General features: G+C 43.8%; 1 protein-coding gene across 1 annotated transcript; it reads left to right on the plus strand.

The window, feature by feature from the left end:
• Positions 1 to 202: 202 nt before the first annotated feature.
• Positions 203 to 18,699, plus strand: LOC103774769 (vasoactive intestinal polypeptide receptor-like; the record flags this gene model as incomplete). The annotated part of the gene is made up of 4 exons (XM_008942194.1): positions 203 to 310; positions 11,685 to 11,788; positions 16,563 to 16,663; positions 18,567 to 18,699. Coding segments are annotated over 4 exons (446 nt in total), but the record flags the coding sequence as incomplete, so codon positions are not given.
• Between the last annotated feature and the right edge of the window lie 2,346 nt (positions 18,700 to 21,045).

Below are 21,045 nucleotides of genomic sequence, written 5' to 3' on the forward strand. Positions count from 1 at the left end.
CTGAGTACCAGGGACTGGGATAGCTGAAAGCTACACATTTAAAGAAAATATTTCCATGCCTTTCCTTCCAAAATGTGCCTACACTGAGGTGATTGGCTCCACACGCCTTTGCAGAGCTGCTCCTCTCTGCCCTGGTTCCTCTGCTCCATCCAGGAGTCCCCTCTTGTGGTTGCTCTACTATTTACTTTTCTCTTTTCCCCAGGTTGCAGAAGGCAATGGGACAACATCACCTGCTGGCCTGAAGCAGAGGTGGGAGAAGTTGTGGTACGACCATGCCCAAAATACTTCAGGTTCCTCACCACTTTCCTTGGTAAGCAAAACCAGACAGCTCATCTCACTGAAATGGGTATAAAACTGCTTCACTGCCTCTGGGGTTTCATATCATACCACGGGGAAGCTTTCTTGGTATAATCAGAGGGAGAAACAAGCTCTTTGCACAAGGTAAAGGAGGTTTCCAAGCCCTACATGAACACCCAAACCATCAGAGCATCCTCCCTGTCTTTGCAGCATTTGGCATCACAGGGATGCAAAAACCCAATAATATGGATGCTGTGCAGTGGAAATTGAATCAACACGTGTTAACAGTATGTTTGTTGAACAGGTTAGCACTGTAATTAAGTCTCTGACATAAAATAAACAAGCTAAAACTGGACGTCAATATTTTTCAGGTGAAATGACAGGTTTGGCCACAGGCCAAGAAACAAAACCCACAAACAATGAGCAGGGAAGGTTAACAGAGAAAGCAGCTTAACTCACTCTTCAGGATGTTCTGGGAAGGTTTAATTTAAAACTCAGGTCTCAGGGGCCGTGCAGCAAGAGAATTCTTTGTCTCCTGGTAGTTTATAGTGGTTATTTAGTGGTTTTATTACAGGAGCCCTGCAGGCCTCCACAGAGAATTAAGCTCTTTGCACTGGAGATTAGGCACTGAGCTGATCAGCCTCTGTTTTTACAGCCTTGCAGTGCAAACGTGCATGAGAGCTAAAGATGGGGAGTAAGGAGACAATATCATCCCTCCTTAACAGGCCAGGCCACTGCACTGATGAACCAGCACATGCTGATTCCATGACTTGCCCAAGGCCACAAAAGTGGAGCCAGAAGGGAAATTCAAAATCCTCTGAGTCCTAGTTTAGTGCTGTAACCTCCTGGCTTCCAAAAGTTCCCAGCAGTTCATCAGTGCTGTGTCAACACCCAGGGGAAGCAGGCAGGAGCTGCTGAGACATCCCATGGTGCAAGGACAGGACCCCTGCACGTTGGTCCAGCCATGGGGAATAATTCCCTGCTGTGGATTCTCTGTAACCTCTCCTCTCATAAGCCCAACACTCTCACTGGGTTTTAGAGACCCAGGAGAGTTAGTTAAATAGGAGGGAAAAAACTCTCTGAGAAGTTTTTCTTCATCCCACCAGAGCAGAGCAATGAGGAAGGTATCACATAGATTTGATTTGATATAAATATAATTGTGACTGTGATGAATGTAAGGTAATCAATGTGAGATGCTTTTAATGGTTTGACAGGATGGACTCAGGAGACACAGTAAAATTGCCCCTTCAGAGGCAACTACTTCTCTCTAAGATGTCCTAGGACATCCTGGTCTCCAGGTTCCCCTGCACATAGGTGCAGTTCTCCCACAGCTCTTGTGTCACTGGATCTCTTTAGTTCCAACCCCTCTGATTTGGGACACCTCCCACTAGAGCAGGTTGCTCCAAGCCCCATCCAACCTGGCCTTGAACACCTCCAGGGATGGAGCATCCACAATTTCCCTGGACACCCTGTTCCAGTGGCTCACTGCCCTTGTAGAGAAGAACTTCTTCCTAATTTCTAATCTCAATCTCTCCTCTTCCAGTTGGAAGCCATGACTCTTTGTCCTATCACTACCAGCCCTTGTAACAAGTCCCTAAAAGTCCCTTTCCTAAACAAAAGCATCTGGTGCCATGGGAGATACTCTGGGGGGGATTTGAGCAGTCCATGAAGATGCCTCAACTTCTGCTCAACTTCTTCTCCTAGGAAACCAATTTCTAACCTGGAATGACATTCAGATCAACTGATTTTAGAGTTTTCATATGTAAACCTCTCTCTGAGCTTGTTTTACAGTCAGGAGTGAGAAATAAGCTCCTGAGAGGTGCAGTTCAGCTGAGTTTTAGACTTCACCTTCCAGATCAGTTGAATAACCTCAATAAATGGAGAGGATTGTGTGGTTTATAGCCAAATGATTGCAGAGCAGCTCTGGCAGATGTGAATGTCTCATAGCACAGGTGAATCCCACCTCTGCCAGCATCTCCTTCTGTAAACAGAAACCCCCAAAGCAAAAACAACAGCTTTGATTTTTCTCTGAGCTCTTTCTCTGATGCACTTCATACAGTCACACACAAATGTGGAAAGGAGACACGGCCTTAAATAAAGGGAAGGTAAAATTACCTCTGGTTTTGTGGGATTTGTTGCAAAATTAATGCCATTAAAGTTTGAAGCAGTTCTTCCTTTGTTGTAGTGAGGATCACTGAATAGCTTTCAAGGAAATCATTCAGCTGGTTAATGTTTGTCTTGCTCTTTGATCCCTTTGCAGGGACATGAAAGCTTATATTGAGTTGTGAGCAAACCTTTTTTTTTATATATTTATAGCAGGAAAAAGGGTGAAATACAGGAAAACAGGGAGTTAATATGATTTTCCTGCCTAATGGAAAATATGCTCTTCAAATGACTAATACCCTATCTCATAGTAAATGAAGGATAAAATATCTCGTGGCATTTAGAAACCTTCAGATGCCTGGCAGAGCCCTGATGTTGTTTGACATTAGATTTTTACACCATTCACAAATCCAGAAGGTTTTCATGATTTCATGACAATGGTCAGTGCCACATGAAGGAGATAGATGGAAGAGATACATGGAAGCTAATTTTTGTAATAGGCATTTGTTTCCTGCGTTTTCCCCAGAAGTAAACTGTCCATCATGCACAAGTTAAACAGTCAAAATTAGCACTGATAGCTTTTGAGCTTCAATTAGGATATGAATTGACTTCAGAGGACAGAGATGGGAATAAGCAAGCACTGGAATCCCACTCGGTGAGGTGACATCCTGAGTTTCAGGCTTGCCAAACTAATTTTTTGTCCTCTGGGGCTCTAAATTTCCTTCTATTCTCCTTTCCTTTCCCTTATGAATCCATTTTAGTTCTCCTTCCTTGTGCTTAAAGGGTCTACTGATTGCAAGGACTGCAATTCATCATTAAATCTGGTAGATTCCTCTTTTCAAGCCACCCAGACCCTACCTCTCTGCAGGTGGATAGTGCCAATTCTAGAGTCTCCCAGGAGTGGCAGCTTGAGCAAAGCACACCAATATGTGCATGAATTTGCATAGTTCAACTCAAAAACCTTCAATGTTGGTCCAGTGCATTGAAACAGGACCAGCACTGTTATCAGGCATCAGCCACATCTTCCCTCCACTGCTCTGAGAGTTCTCCAACACTCAATAATGTCTTCATCCCCTTACTTGTTTTGTTCATCTTCATCATTTTTGCACCAAAAATGATTTTCCACCAGCTCTTTCCCACTGCTGGAAATACACTGCAAAACACTGAGCAGGGGTGATGCAGGGGGTGAGATGACATCTGGATGTCTGATATGGTCTCTACAGGGAAACTAATAGTCTGCTTTAGCCTAAAATCCCTCCACTGCCATGTCAAAAGTGAGGTGAGATGAATCCCAACTTTTTGCTCATGCAAAAGAGATCTCTAATGAGCGGACAAAATCAAACAGAAATGCAGAGCTGCATTTATTTTCCCCCTCAAAAAAAGATTTTGATTTACTTGAAAAGCATCTTAATCTCTCTCTTGAGCCAGCATTCTCCTTCTCAATTTTTCTTCTCCTATATTCTATATTGCTTTTGAAACTGGAACAAAAACTGAACAAAATGAGGAGGGGTATGAGCAGACAGCAGCAGAGAAGCAGAAGACATTATCACTACCACCAAGGATCCCAAAATGAACCAGACCTGCTCTTTATTTATTACAACGCTCACTTAAAAGGAAATAAGCAGTTGAGATTTCTTTGCAGCTGAGGAGTCACAATGATGCAGCCCACACCTCTGAAGAACTGGTGCTGAGGAGGTTTTGGGAGCAGTAGATGACCTCTCCTCAGTCCTACAGAGCACCACAGGTCACATGTGTCCAGTGATACCAGTGCCCACTGTGCTGAGACCCTCACATTGAAAGCCCATAGCTTGTGGAGTTGCTTTACCCCTACTTATCCTAAAATATTTATCTTTTTCTGTAAATATTCCCTAGTATGGTATGATTGCAATAGCAAGGAAAAGAAATTTGCCCTAGAATTTTGTAGTTCTGCTTTTAATGTGAGAAAACAGTTTACCAAACGTAAACTAATTAATTTAGAAAGGAGGAATTATCTGTATTAAGGATCAAGATCTTTACACTTAGGGATATAATGTGCAGGAAGGAGAAAGGAAGATAAGGGAAAATGGAGGATTTCCCAAAATCCAGGGTGCAGGAAGCTTTAAAGCACTAGAGATGTGGCAGTAGGAAGTGCAGAGCAAGTGATGTGAACAAGGAAAAGATGAAGAACCTGAAGACTACTTCTGCTGTGGGACATCCTGACACCATGCCAGGGGCTGGACTAGGGGGTGAATTTATGTCATAAAAGATGAAATAGCACAAAACACTAAGCAGAAACTGTACTGAAAGAATGATCTTGTGAGCCCATGACTGAGGCAGATAAAGCAAGTTTGGAAAACATCTTATTTACCCCAGGAGTTTCTCCCAGATCTGACCACTTCACCATCCAGCTTAGTGCAAGCCACAGCTCCCTGGAAGTCTCAGGTGTTTCCCAGGAAAAGAGGGACAGATCCATAATAAAAATGGAACTAGAGATGTTCCAGTGGGCTCAGCAGCATCTCAAGAAGGGTAAATGCTAAGAAATGCTGCTGCTTTAATAGCTCCTACTTGAAAAAATTGATTTTTGACCATGGAGTATGATGCCAGAGAAACAGGAGAGATTGCCACTCAGAGCAGACCTTCCCCTCTCTTTTAGAAGCTATTACAGAAAAGGGCAAGAGAAGCAAGAGGGAGACAAAAGCAAACACCTCTTAGCAATGTCTGACCTTCTCTCTCTTTGTAGGAATTCAGGCTCCCATTAAAAGCCAATAAGAGGTTTTCTTCCAGTGAGATCAAAGAGCTAAAACCTCACCTATGACACAAACTTTCAGACATGTTTCTGAGTCTGAAGTGTGTGTTTGAAACAGATGAGAGGCAAAAAGAAATGAAGAGAGGGGGAAAAGCCTTAAGAGCTAGACCTAGGCAACAAATTGCTTGGAACAGGGTTCTCTCTCTGCATTTATTCAGTTCATCTGCACAGTGCTTGACTCCAACACAGATCAAACAATTTTTACCAAGAAAACGTTCTGGTTTTATCCTGGTTCCAGGAACTCTTCACTTCTCTTCCAATATGTCATGAATAAATCATCTCATTCCTCTACCAGGCTCTGGGCTAGCTGGTATAACTCAGGCTGCAAAGTCATTTCTTCCACTTCATTCCTAGATACTTTTATAACCCAGGAAATGGAACTAGAAGTTTTGCAGGCTTGTTCCTGTTCTAGAAAGGTTCATGTCCAAAGGAGAATAGGGCCACTCTCCTTGGAACAATGTGTGAATAAAGGTATGGACATACTCTGCCAGTAGAGTAGCTCTATTAATGCTCTTCCATCTCAAAAAATGCAGAAGATGCAAGATGCAAAGCCATAAAATCCTTTAACTGCTTAACCTGCCCTGCTCCCTAGGAAGATTTCACAGTTCTTCACTCAGCTGGGGGGAAAAAAAGGCAAGGGGAAAAGCCCAAAAAGTCCTTCTTGTCTCCTGATCAGTATCAGCACTGTCAACTCATTGTTATTTGTCAATCCAACTAAAAAATATGAAGGTGGTGGGGTAGAGAAGAGGAGAATGCTTCTTTCCTCAGGAAGAAAAAAATGAACTAAAACCAAATCTGAATATCCCAAAATTGAACTAAAACCAAGAATACTTGGATATTTCTGTCACAGGTTTACAGGTGTTTGATTTTTTTTTTCATTTTCCTGGGTTTTTTTAAATGTTAAAAAGAAACATGTGGGAGTTTTTTAACCAAAACTTGTTTCAGAACTTAACCAGTCCTGGGTGTTTTTGTTGAAAGGATTTTTCTTGCCTCTGTCTTTGCTACCCAGAGCAGAGTTTCTCAATCACCCTGCAAGTGAGAAGAAGCTGCATAGGATAGGTCCAAGCCATGGACCAGATTTTGTACAACCACACGAGCTTATCAGAAGGAAAGATAATTGCTTACAACCATCAATCCCATTTCCAGAATAGACATGCCATCAAACTGTGCAGATGAGGAAATTAAAGAGGGCTTTGTGAACTCTAAAGAAGCATTTGCTTAAATCAGGAGCAGCTGCTGGGCCAGATGGTGAAGCCCTGTCCTACAGCAGACATGGGTACTCCAAAGATGCCAAAGTGCATGGAGGAAGTGCAATCTCTTCATGGGTATGATCATTACACACTGGGGCACTCTGCCAGCAAATTTTCCAGGAATACAGACCTGGACCTGTTGGAGCAGGGCCAGAGGCAGCCACAAAAGTGATCCAAGGGCTGGAAGCCTTCTGCTAAGAGAGGTGACTTTGTTCAGCCTAGAGAAAAGACTCCAGGGAGACCTTCTGGTGGCCTTTCAGTGTTTAAAGGGGTCCTACAGGAAAGATGGGGACTGGCTTTTTATCAGGGCCTGTTGCAACAGGACAAGGGGTGAGGATTTTAAACTAAAAGAGGGAGATTTAGACTAGATCTAAGGAATAAATTTTTTACACTGAGGTTGGTGAGACACTGGCACATGCTGTCCAGAGAGGTGGTTGATCCATGGGACCATTCCAGGTGAGGTTGTGGGGGCTCTGAGCAGCCTGCTCTAGCTGCAGATGTCCCTGCTCAGTGCAGGGGGTTGGACTAGGTGACCTTTAAAAGTCCTTTCAGCCCACAACATTCTGTAATTCTCCAGGCAGAGGTAGCTCATGAGGAAGAGCCACGTTTTATTGTACACACATACTTTACACCTACAGCAGGTTACTTTGACTTGAAGGGCCCATCCTCTTGACACTGCAGTTGGGTGATGCTTAGCACGCTTGCAGACCATCTGATTTTGAGCTCAGGAGACACCCTGCCCATCTCATTGAGGCTTAACCTGAAGCCAGTAACACGTTTGCACTCCTGTGCTCAATGCACCTGTAAAGAGGCAGAGCTCATGACTCTGGCTGGACCAATAAACTCCATCCAAAAGATGTGGCCCATGGTGCTTCGTGTGAGCCTGTAAGGCACTGTTGCACTAAAACTCTCTGAAAAACTGGTTATTCAGGGCTGCAGCTTCAGCCTTGCCTCTCAGTAGCACTTTATGCCCTGGCTGTCATAAACACTGATATAAATGAGCCAAAGATCAAGCCTCGTATGCACACTTGGAATTCCCTCCTGTGAGCAGTGGATTTTATACCACAGCCTGCTTTTGGGAAGCTGGCTGCTTAGTTTCCCATCCTCCTTCTCCAGCAGTAGCTGTAGTTTCTTTAGGTGGTGTGAGGATCACCTCTGCACCTCGTAGTTGCCACCTCTAGAGACCTAATTTTGGTTTTTTTCCTTTCATTTCTGCACTGTTATTTGTCCATCCAGCCCCTCCTACCTGGCAGGGAGCCCTGTGAAAAGGTCATCATCTTGTTCCCTTTCAAACCTCACCTTTAAACTCCTTCCTCCTGATGCCTGCAAAGAGAGGAGACAGCAGTGAGGGTGCTGAGATCCCTCTGATTGTCTCCCTGAGATGCTCAGGACAGATACACAACCAAGTTATTGCACCTTAGCAATTCTTATGCATCTGCAGCTCCAGGAGAGCTCCCGACGTGCACGATTTACCTCTGGCAGCTGGGGAGAGATGTCACTTGCTCTCCACTGCAATGAAAACAGTTTCATCTGGTTGCCTTGCCTCCTCTTTGCCACGTGTAGAGGAGCTGGAGAGCAGGATGTCACTGCAGCATCTCATAAGCAATACCCCATCCTCGTGGGATCATATGCCTGGTGCTTCTGCAGAGACTGTGCATCCCTGAAATGGGAACCAGGGATTTTGTTCTGTGCCTGCCAGCACCCAGAAGGGAACTTCTGTTGCACACAAGGCTCCCATTCACAAATGTGGCTTCTGAAGTAGTGAAACCTCCTCACACTTTCTAATTGCCTTTATACTTTCCAACCATGGCCCAAACAAAATGCAGAAGGCTCTGTCTGAAAGATTTTTACTTTGGTTGACCAAGAACAGAAGCAGATTTCCCAGAGAGGTTGTGCAGCTTCCATCCCTGGAGTTTCCAAGGGTATCCAAAAGGGATCTGGACATGATTCCAAGCAAGCAGCTCTAGGTGGCCCTGCTTGAGCAGAGGGTTGGATCAGATGACCTCCAGAGGTCCCATCCAACCTCAGCCATCCTGTGATTCTATAAAATGGGAAGCCAAGTTCTGGCAAGATAGATTATGAGGTTGTTGATATTATAAATGAGAGTCAGTTGTGGCTTTTTCAAACGAAACATTTTTGTCTGTTTGTTTTTTAAATGGAAAACCTCCTCTCATCAAAATTGATGTGGCTTTTAGGAGTGGATGAACCATTTTGAGAGCTGTAACATCTCCAGTCGAAACACAAAGCCCACAAAAGGCAGATCATTTAATAGCTTTTCATTAACACCACCCCACCAAGGGACTCTGTTCACACCAGGGACTTGAACCTCCTTCTTCCACAGTGGAGAGGAGAGCCTGGAGCACAAACCTACTGGCACTGGGATGTTGAGTTAGAAACCCCTGGTCTCCTTTCTCATTAATTCTTCAGGAATACAGTTTTAAAAAGATTTATCTTCAAACTGACAGGAAATGGGAATGTTTTGGACACCTTATGAATTTTCAAAGGCTGAAGATACCATTTGCAAGGCTCTTCTTCCAGAAGCTCTGTCTTTTCTGATATTGGCACTCACATTTTGTGTCTTCAACCTGCTGTTGGTGGAGAAACTGAGACCTAGGGAGAGCACAAGAACTGGCTGTGGTTTCACTGGAGGTCTGTGGCAGGGCTGGGATTTCACCTTGTAACATGGAAGTCTCACTTTAATACTTCATATTATTATCATAATGTTTTCTGCCTGTAAACCTCAGATTAAGAACTAAACTTTTGAGGCACTTCTGCAAATTTTATGCTCATTTTCAGCATAGCAAATAATCTGGTGAGTAGCAGTATTTAGAGATGTTGTTTACTCTGAGGTGAGACATCAGCCACAACTCGAGCCCAAATTGTGGTGTGGTAGAAGCTCTGTCTTCTAAGCTGGTACTTTTTCCACCTCCCAGACATCTAGTAGAGAACATGAGAGTTATCAGATGGGTTTGTGGTATCAAACCATGTCTTGTGCATCAAAAAGTGACTTGAGCAGCAGGAGTTCATAGAAAAACTCTGGGAAGCAAGTTTCCCTAAATCCAGGGACTTTTTCATAGAAACACAGAATCATGGAAGGGTTTGGGTTGGAAGAGACCTTAAAGATGATTTAGTTCCATGGGCAGGGACACCTCCCACTAAACCAGGTTGCTCAAAGCCCCATTCAACCTGCTGTTGAACGTTGCCAGGGACAGGGCATCTACCACCTCTCCTGGCAACTTGGGCCAGAGTCTCACCTCACCACCTTCATAGTGAAGAACTTCCTAATTTCTAATCTAATTCTACTCCTTTTTGTTATGTTTTCATCCTAGTGATGCTGTATCCTTGTGCTTCCCTCTACCTCAGTTTCTACATCTGCTGCAGCATTAAGACAACTTTTGAAAGTATTCTTGAGAGAAGTGAGAATTAGAAAGAAAGTCAAACAGTCGTGAGGAAACTCACTTAAAAAGAAGAACTAGGAGAAATACTGTAAAATTAAGCTGAAAGAATCACCCCTTAGTTCACTGAGAATAAGCAAAGAATCAAAACCACCATGAAAGCCAAAGGCATCTCCAAACACAGAGGAGGAGTTCTGAGCAGGAAATTAGAAGCAGAAAAGTTCAGATAATTGGATCCATTGTAATGAAGAAGAAATAACAGATATTACATAACACCTAAAAGAAAAAAAAAAAAAGTTATAAAAAAAAAAAGCCCTGAACAGTCATGTCCTTGATTTGTTTGCACAAGATCTCTTCTGATCCCAGTATGAACCCTGGTGAAGGGAAATGCAAACAATGACCATGCAGAAAGAGCCTGAGAAACAACAACCCATCAAAACTAAGGTTAACTGGTTTTTGGAGGAGCTGGTAACGTGAACAAAGGCACCAGAGCCTTTGTGGAGTTCAGATCTGGTGGAAAGGCAAATTGCAGGGCCAAGTTTTAGTGTCCAAGTCCACCTGAAGAAGTGACTCAAGCTGCTGATTTCAGTGCAAGCCAGGTCTGTGGTTAGGGAGATGTTCAGCTGCCTCAACTGTCAGAAATTCCTGGAGGTGATGCTTGACTAATTTCATGAATCACAGCCACATAATTGATTTGATCCTATTTGTAGAAGTTTTATTATTCCTCTGTGCAAAGAACCCCAACGTTGGAAATGTTTGCAAAGCTCTTGAGTTTCACTGGTGTAATTCTTCTAAGAAGTGAGTTTTGACTACTGTTCATTCCTTCTGGTTTATTGTCCCAGCTTTCCAGTTGGGGATGTCAGGCAGTTTTGTGTGATAAATGACAGCAAAGGAAAGCCACAGGGATGTGATTTGCATGAGGTGGAGAGCATAGAGACTGGTCATCAGGATGGGTGCTGTTGGATGGGTTCCTCCTTTGTTATTCCTGATGAAATCCCATCAGTGGCCTTTTAGACTGTGAGCCTTTTAGGGTAAGGCTTATCCTGGTCAGATTGTTGGTCTCTCCTCCTTTTGTGTATTTAATATCTGTACAACCTGTGGCCAGCATGGGTTTGAGGTCCAGCTGGGACAGGAAGCAGAGATGTCTTACAAAGTGAGAAATGCCTTGTGCTGGACCTCATTGGTGAGCTTCACAGGTTTGACAGTTTTGACTGAAGCAGAAAGACATCCTGGTGCTAATTAAGGCTCTTCTGAGCCAGTTGGAAGCCCGAGGCACTCAGCTGGCTGAAGAATCCAGGAAATCTTCCTGCCTTTGAGTATACACGTTAAAACAGGTCATACAGGTTGTCAGTGTCTGGTTTTTCTCCCCTCATAGCCAAATCTTGAAGTCTTTGGCTCTCAAACAAGAGTGCAGGAGGTTTCTCAGGAATCACATTCAATCAGAGTTTATCTTGTAGGCAAGGTCATGGTTTTGAGGGCTGCATTCACTTCCCAGACCTCTGACCTTACCTGCAGATTGAGCATTTTATCTTGGCTCCTCACAAGTGAAGTAAGACATAAATATTTCACTGCTCTGCTTGGATGAAAAATTTTCCAGGAACAAAGGCAATATGACAATAACACTCCCAAGCAATATTGGTGCAGTGCCAAAGCCCAAAGGTCTGAACTTTACGACCCAACTGGTCCCTCCCCTATATATGTTCAGTGTAACATAAACACCTCATAACAGAGAAAAACGATGAGAGTTTGAGTCTCACAGAAGTGCTCTGGTGTTTGGATCAACAAAAGGCAGACAGTTGTTTAACAGCAAGCTGAACGTTTCTTTTCAAGTCATCCTTTTCTCTTTTCTTCCAGGGAATGTGACCAGGAATTGTACAAGCCAGGGCTGGACAGACGTGTACCCTGCACCCTATGCCTTAGCCTGTGGATATGATTCCAACAGCACTCCAGGGGAAGAGGTTTGTAAACCTGGATGGGTAGACGTCAAGACTGAACCAGGGATCAACATCAGAATCACATGATCATCCCATGCCCAATTTTTTTTCCATTCCCATTCTGATTCCTCCAGAAGGAAGGATCCTCTTGAGGATCCCTGGAAGCAGAGATCAAGTGTCTGGTCAGAGAGATGATCCTCTCTTTGATTTCCAGGAGAGTGGCAGAAAATCAGCACTTGAGAAAATGAGACCAGTGCCTCTGTGCTACCCACACACAACTCCAGGTGCTTAATTTTCCACGTTCAACTTTGCAACAAGCCTGCCACATTTTTATTTATCCTCTGATAGATATGGTGATTGCAGTATTTCTAGGTCAACTTAAGCATCAAAAGGTTAAAAGGGATGAAACAGTATAAACCAATTGCCATCAGTGCTGCTCTGCTGCTGTCAACCAGCTAAAGCTCTAGAAAACTGGGGAGCACACAAACTTCTTGGGAATGTTGCTGAATATTGTAAGGAAATTACAAAATACTGGGACAGGATGCCCAGGGAAGTTGTGGATGCTCCATCCCTGAAGGTGTTCAAGGCCAGGTTGGATGGGGCTTGGAGCAACCTGCTCTCGTTCAAGTTCAAAAGTTCAGTATGAGAGTGATAGACCACTGGAACAGGCTGCCCAGAGAGGTGGTGGAGGCCCCATCCCTGGGGACATTCAAGATCAGGTTGCATGAGGTTCTGAGTAGCTTGATCTAGTTGGAGATGTCCCTGCTTATGGCAGGGGGTTGGACTAGATGACCCTTGGAGGCCCTTCCAGCCCAGACATTCTATGAGAAAAGAGGATAACAAATGTTGTTAGAAGCAAGGTTTACCTCACCAAACTAAAAGTTCTTCTGATCTAAACTAGTCACCCGTAGCTGTCCCATAGTCAACAAGAAAAAGTTTATGCTAGAAGAGAATTCTATTTCACAGCAACCCTATGTTTACATTAAACCTCTGTGCCCATGTGGGTTTTTTTCCTGTTGTATGACATCTGTCCATGTTTGTGAGCATTGGACACAGGAATCTCAAGAATGAATAAATATACATGGTCTTTCAAGGCCAACCACCACCTCACATCCTCAAGTGTCCCCTTTCTTGGGTTGAGCTGCGTGGCACTGGTTGTGTGTTGAGAAACCCACTGTCACAGGTCTGCTCTGGGAACGTCCTCCATGGAGAGCTCCAGTTTGTCTTCCAGCTCCAAAGGGGATTTGGGAATTCCTGGGACAGGCTTTGGTGACCTGATGGGCTGCAACGTTGCCAGAGTGCCACGTTACCAAGAGAACATGTCTTGTGTGCTTTTAATTCTTTCTTAATTATTTTCTCTCAATTTCCATGGGTTTTGTCATGTTGTTTAAGTCTCATTTGTGTGGAAGGTGGCTGAGGATGGTCAACACGCAGTACTAGGCTGTGAAGAAGAATTTTGTTGTTCTTGAATTGGCTGTCAGTTTGGGAGAGAAGAACTGAAAGGAACAGGGGGAAACAAAGAGAACAACAGACTGTATGGGCCATGAGGTCCAGAACAGACTGATAACTTTCCATGCTTAAAATACTTCACACACTTTTTAACATGAACCCATCTCAAGTCCAAAACAACAGGAAAAACTATGAAAAGATAAATAAGGGCTGTGTGTAAGATTTCAGTTGTGAATTCCAGCAATTTTGGAGCAGAGGATGCAGGTCTCCTAGTTGTGCACCTGAGATCTTTGCAGTGATGATGAGGCCTCCTCCAACCTGACCTTTAGAAACTATGTATTAGCAAACAAGGGGTTGTTCTGCTGGCCCGTTGTCAGATGTGATGCACAGCTTCTCCCTTGCATGCCTCCATCTGGTCAGGGAGAGGCCACCTCAGGAGACCCCATAGACAGACACCTCCTGAGCTCAGTTCACCCCACATTTCTCTCCAAAGGGACTTCTTCACATTTACTCTAAAGGGAGCCCTAGATGACTTCAAGCTAGGTGACATAAACCCAAAACATATTTGGGTGCAGGGCTGCTGAAAGACTTGATATCAGTATTTCTGTTCTCTCTCTTTTACAAATATAAGCATTTCACATTCCAATCTCACTTACCATGGGACATATGTAGAAGTTACTGAACAGAAGCCAAGGAAGCTAATTCTGAGCTAATCTCAGTTTAGCATCTACCTTAACTAATTGTTCTTATCGTGTTCCTGTGAAATTATGCAGAGGCTATTAGAAGTCAGAGAGAGAATGATGCTACTGCCTGATTTTATTCAGTAAATCAGTCTAGATCTACAGCTAGATGCATTTCCTTCACTTTTCTAAATCCCACTTTTTTCTTGACATGCATTTCCTTCACTTCTCTAAGTCCCACTTTTTTCTAAGAACAATATTTTAGTAATCTGAGCTCTGAGTCAAATTCCAATTCCAGTTATGATCTTGGGTCAAATTCTTTGCTTTGATATCTATAAAATAGGAAGTGATTTTTATTAGCAAGTGTAAATGAAGAGTAAGAAATCATTATGTGCTGTTTCCAGAAGAGAGATGACCCCCCACATGCCACATTAAGGCTGAATACAGAACCATCTCTCTCTACACAAGGATTGGTCATCATAAAATATAAAGGACAGGAATAGCTTCTTGAATAACACCAAGATCTTTCTGTGCTTAACTTGTCCCTGTGAATAACTCTAAGAAGCAAAAGATCTATGCCTGCATTCACAGTGGGAGTTGACATCCTCCACCCAACCACCCAAATCTCCCATGATATCTCTCAATGTCCTTTCTGCCATTTCTCTGCTCTCTTAAATGTGGTGTGGGACAACCTCTTCCTCAGACTCAGTCCCCTACCACAAGCTCTCTTCTTCTTCTGGCCAAGTCTTTCCTTGAACATTTCTGCTCTTGTGCCATTAAAAAGGAAACTAGATAATGACAGTGGGGTTGTGAAGTGCTGGGGTTGAACCCCCAGCCCTGAATGAGGGTTGGCATAGGGATGATGGCCACAGCCAGGCAAGAAAGCCCCTCCTGAGTGATTATCACCCAGGGTCTGGCCAGCCTTGGGTGGGGACTGATGAGGAGATCACCACCAGGTGCTTCCACCTTCCACATGAACTTGGGGTTGGGGCAAGAAGTCACCTCTAGAAGAGCTGACTCTGCTGGCAGGGAGGTTGGGAGGTTTCTGGCTATGGGAACAACTCCACGACTCTTCATGGCCAGTGGAGTTCCCAGGACAGCAGGACCAGCACATGAAGCTGTCTCTGAGCCCCTGCTCTATCCCTGGGCTCCTGGCCTGGCTGCTCCCATCTCCCCTGGCTTGGCTCCTCTCCTGGCTGCTCCCTTCTCCATGTCCCCTGTGGTGGGTGAGTGCAGGGACTTGTTCCTCCTCTGGCTGGCTGGCACTTTGGGTCTCTGGGGTGGGATGTGGGAGCAGAGGGAGGAGTTTGGCTGCTGCTCTGCCTGTTAGTGGTAAGATCTATTCTATATTGGACAAGTGGTCAGCAGAAGAGGTAGAAAAGTGGAACCTCCACCATTCCACACTGCTGTGCAAATTCCTCCATCCAGTGCAGATGAGCAGGACTTGGGTAGGATCACATCATACTGGGTGACTCCATCACCATAGCAGCCCCCTGGCATCATATGGGCAAGATCAGGTAGCCTAAGAAGGAATATAGATATGATCAGTGCAACCTTTGTACTCTCTGAAAGCTCTGTCTTATTTTTACACCCCTCCAAGCTGGCACGTACAAATGCTAGAGGGTTACTACTCATCTCAGCCTCACTGGTTCTGTAAAGGACCTGGTACTTGTCAAGGTCCATGAAAATGGCATATAAAAATGTCAACCCTCACCATTTATTAAAGAGTGTTTTCCCAGACAAGGTTTGGTTTAGATTTTCTGTCTAAACTGCTCTTTGTAAGCCCAGTTGTTTGGTTTTTTATGGCAAATTGTGACAAGGAGGGCAGAGGAGGGTCAATCAAGGGCTGGAAAAATAGTATTTTCCACAACTTGAGTCAGATTCTCATAAAAACTTGGATTTTTCATTGATAGAACAAATGTCCAAATACCAACCGAATTTTTGTTCTTTTATAAAGCTGAAAATCAAAATATATTGATTTAGAGTGTTGCTGGAGAACCTTAGGAGGACTGGAGTTTTGTTGCCTTACTTCCCTACTTTATTTAGACCACAATTCCAGGTTGGATTTAAGTCCTGTGGTGCCCCATGCTCAGAAATTCCCTCTGTGTCCTCTCAGAGAGAAAAGCCATGAGCTAATTTCCAACTCAAGGTGTATCTCTGAATTAACATAGCTGTGATTTCAGTGAGAACATTTTAACTGTTCACTTCCCAAAGCACAACATCTCACTTCCAAAAACCCAAACCAATTTCCAGACCAGCTCTGTTCTCAAATTTTCTCCATAAGATGAAGCCCATCACACCCACCACCTCAGAGCTGATGTGTCAAGTCCACTCTTTAACTGCACAGTGGTCATTCTTGTTCCACAGGGTTATAACCACATCACTGTCTCTGCAAATGTCAAATCAGACTCCTTCCTGCATGCACTGTCCCCTTGTGTAGCTGTAGCTTGGTTTTGGAGTGATCCAAGCTCTACTGCAGCTAGATACGTTCTTGGTCACACACTTTATTGGATGTGATTTTAAAGAGTTGGAAATTATTGAAGAGAATGGAATAGGGTGATCCCCTTGTCTCACCAAGCAAGCGAGTGAAAGCTCAGGGATGGTGTATTTAGGAATGTGTGTTGGGAGCTCTTTGAAAGACCTGGTTTTGTTTCTCTCCTTCCCATCAGCAAACAGCATTCTATGGCACAGTGAAGACAGGCTACACCATTGGACACACCCTGTCACTCATTGCCCTCACGGCTGCTATGATCATTCTCTGTCTCTTCAGGTAAGAACAGGAGCAAAAAAAATAAAGGCATCAGTAAGGGGATGGCTCCAAGGATGTTGGGGATGTTGAGGTTGTAGCCTAGGAGTGTTGTAGGTGGATGGAAAATGCTTCTGTCGAGTCTCAGATGAACAAAGGAGGACAGTTCATCCGTTGTTCAGTGCCCCTGTTTTCTGGTATGTGAGTTGTGGCTTTTGGGTGAGAGTTATAACCCAAATCCAGCTGTCTGAGTGACATTCATCCCACTAAATGTAGATTGTGACATGATGGATCTCTGTACTAGAGGCCATCATCCCCTAATATTCCACAGAGACTTAGTCAGCATGGTATCTATGGATTCTGTGGAATGATGCATGTCTACTAAAGCAGGTATTCAAAATGGGGCAGGTGAATCACAGCCCAAAACTACCTCTTAAGGACTATTTCAGGAACACTTGCTGCTGTAGCTCTATGCCAAGACACCCAGAGCCATTTGAAACATACTGGAGCCTCTGAGATGTGCACCAGGGCAGCAGATATGGTGGAGGACCTTCAGGAGACCCAGGCCCTTATGGACTGATGGGCAGATACTCTATAGCCTATATAGATGCCTAGGTTGCAGCAAATTAATTCATCTTCAGTCTGTGTTGGTTATATTTGATTCAAGCATCTAAATTTGGGTGCTTCCAATGAAGAAATCTGTATATAATATATTTTTTTTGTTAGAAATGTTCTTTATGTATAGGGAGAACAGCAAAAGCAGACTTCTGTGAGATGGAAGAACCTTCTAGATGTGACTCCAGCTCCTCACGCCACCCTCCAGTGGCTTCCCTGAAATGTCTTATGTGGTTATTCATTTTATGATGGTTTGGTCATAAAACCATCCCCTCCAAAGCAAGCTGTAGGAAACAGCACAGGTTCTAGGGTAGCTCACCCCAAGACTGACCTCCCCCTTCAAGGTCTTTCCCCTTCTCAGCACACAGGCTCTCTCCACTCCTCTTGACAAAGGAAGAGTGAATCAGGCACACACACAAGTTGTATCCTCTCAAGGAGGTACAAGGTGCCAGCCAGGCTGGTGAAGCTGTCAAGGCTCACACTTTTAATTTGTGAGAAACAGCAGAATTTGACTTGCCTTCACCTGCCAGCACAGGGGACTCAGCTCCATCCCATTCTCCTGCTCCTGTCAGATGGAGAGCCTGAGCTCTGCCAATGACTCATTAAGAGGTGCTAATTTGCTCATGGTGCTGAGTGAGGTCTGCTGTGGTTCTGGTGACTGTACCCAGTACCCATTTCCAGAGTATCAGGCTTTTCACTTGAGCTGATGTAACCTCTCACTTGGAAAATAAATTCTGATCAGATAGGTTTTTTTATTTTATCTTTGATATTAGTGGGCCAGGAGCAGGAAAAAAATGGTGTTGTCCTCGAGATCATTAGCAAATAGTCATTTTTAAGTGAAAATATAGTTCATATTGCTCCAGAAAGCCTGGGAGATGTGTTAATTTTGGCAACAGCTACGAAGAATTCATTTCTCTTCCTGAAGAAACGTTTAATTTTGAAAAGAATTGCTTCAGCACAAACGTTCTGTAGGAAACAGACCTCTAGCATGAGTACAGTTTGCTGTCAAAAACGTTTCTTTCCCTGTGAAGAGCAGTGTAAGGACCTGTTTTCTCTCATTCTGTATTCTGAGGTGTTTTTTTTTCTGAGAACTGGAAGGCAACACTGCTGCAGACGTATGGATTGCCACGTTTCATGGATTTTAAAAGGCTTAAATGGATTTGTGGAGATCTACATCAGAACATAGTCTGTCTCAGGGTTTCTAATGTTTAATTGTAAGTCTGGATCTTGGCAGAAGGAACGTTGTAAATAGAATAAATAAATTTCGAGAAGCCTTGTGACTCAGAAATGTTGTTCCATCTCTTCCTAACAGGAAACTACATTGTACTCGAAATTATATCCATATGCACCTCTTCATGTCCTTCATAATGAGAGCCATTGCAGTCTTCATAAAAGATGTCATCCTGTTTGAAAGTGGAGAATCAGAACACTGCTTTGTGAGCTCAGTAAGTAGCCGTGTGCCTTGAAGTTTCTACCATATTCTGTTGCCCTCATTAAAAAAATAGACCAAAAATTACATTTTTGTGAGGCAGTACTTGGAAAGATTCTTTTTTTCTCATTTGAAACAAAACCCATGATTGCTGCAGTGCAATTTGTATGGAAAAGGCATAAAATAAATTGGCAGGGTCAAATGTTTGTGGGCATTGGGTCCTTCCAATGTCAAACCCAAAACTGGGGCTCTACAAGATTTTGGAGCTCTTGTCAGTCCTGTCTCCATCTCTCATGTTCATTTCTTGGATATTGTGGTCCAAGGAGACTTGCAGACCTGTGTTTAGGGATTCAATAAAACCTTTCCCTTCAGTGAGGGTGGGAGTCAGATCCAGATTGACTTTATCTGTGGGGTGAGTAACTATATACGAGCTGTATGTGTAAAATGCAACCATAGTCAGTCAAGCTCTGATTAATCTATTCCCTGGTGTCTGGAGAGCTGTTAACCTCGTTTGGAATAAGGCACCTGCTTTTTGGATGTCTCTCTTGGCTCCAGTGATTGCAGTGATCAGATCTCTGCAGGAGTTTAGGCATGAAATCTATGTGTAGACATCGCTGTCTATATTTCATCAGGACCTGTATCTCCTGCTAGCTGTCTGCAACAGTGAGATTTCCCCACTGGGATGATAAATGAGGGGAATAAAAGAGCTGGGATCATTTTTTTTCACTTTCAAACTCAGTATTATCAGCTGGAGCAAACATTAAGGAAGGAGAAGAGCTGTTTATCTAAAGGCCATGTTTACGTAAGAGGACACTTCATGAATAAATTTAGACAGGAAATTGAAAATATCTAAATAAAGAGTTGTTATCAGAAGTCATCCAAAAAAAAACCGAAAGGGAACCCTCCATAATAAATTATTAACATTAAATGAGCTGCTTGCTGGTAATAGCAGGGGACTGGGCACAGCAGTCCAGCAGATCCCTTCTAGACCTGCATTTTTATGTCATACAGCACCAGAATGAGACTCTCTTTTTCCTTCCACCCACAAAATTTCTTCCTTGCCTTCTAGCTTTTCTATCTCTTTACCCCAATTCCTGCCCCTGCTGTTATAATGACCTCTCTGCAATGCAAAGCAATGGGGTTTCATTGTGAAGGTCCACGAGTGGTTAGAATGCCATCTAAACTGGAATAAGCAGTTGCCTGGTGTCTGCTGCCACAGATTCCTGCCAATGTTCATTGGCAGAGGAGCCAAGAACCCAATGAGCCATGGAGTTTGAACTAACCTCTCACCCCTGGGGGAGTTTGCACTGGGTCGTGACTGAGGCATGACTGCAGAAAGCTTTGTGAGATGTGTTTGCTTCAACCATCCCTCCAGAAACACCTCCCTGTATAAACACAGAGCTTTGTCCTGCAGAATCCACAGCTCCTGGAAGCCAGTGTGCCTTCAGGCAGACCCATGCCTGTCCCCATTGTGTCTTTCTCCCCATCAGAGGATTTTCATGTCAAATGCCAGCTCAGGGTGCGTGGCTGAATGATGCACAAAGGTTATCAAAATAGGTGGCCCAAATCTGTCTCTGCTGCACTAGGCTGAGTGTACCCCTTGTAAAATCTGCACCTGTCTTCACCCAACGTTTTGGATGGTTTAGGTCATAGGGAGAAAAAAAAGCTGCATGAAATACAGTCAGAATGCTGCTCCTAATACTCTTCTGTTTGCAGGACTAGTTGTAAGCCTCGTTGTGTTTAGCTGCGTTAGGTTGGCTTGAGATTTTGTTTGTAGTTTGAACTTGCAGGATGAAGTTTTGACCTGGGAGACCTGGGTACTGGTTCATACACCCAGGTCCTAATATACTATTTAGTGAAGGTTTTGTGTATAAGGACTAGATGTGGCCTTGGGCTTGTTCAGACTGAGGGGAGATTTGGACCAACAGTTCCATTTACTGAATGCTCTCACCACTGCCCCACTTTAGAAGAGGGCAAAACCAAAGCAGTGTTTTATTAGAAGAGAAATTCCTGCACTTAGTTCCTTTAAGGAAAAAAAAGGATAAAGGCACACCCCTTCCAGAACATCAGAACAGACTCAGGGCTATAAACCCCAAAAGAGCAGAGACTTTTCCCAGCAGTGCTGGTGAAGGGACCACATTCCTGAAGCTGCAATTAATTCTTGCAGTAAGAAGACTTAAAATTTTGGTTTATGCACCAGCCACACAGATATTTTAAGCTCTCCACCAACAACTGTGTCAATGCTCCAGTCAAGTAGGAACTCCACTACACGTAGGTGTATTTGTAATTGAAAAAAACCTTCTTCATAGGCCTTGCAGGAATAACATTTTTACTTCATTTTATTTAGTTTGGGAAGCCTCAG

The sequence above is a fragment of the Merops nubicus genome, unplaced genomic scaffold (assembly GCF_000691845.1).
Source record: "Merops nubicus isolate BGI_N331 unplaced genomic scaffold, ASM69184v1 scaffold10016, whole genome shotgun sequence".
Classification (NCBI taxonomy): Eukaryota; Metazoa; Chordata; class Aves; order Coraciiformes; family Meropidae; genus Merops; species Merops nubicus.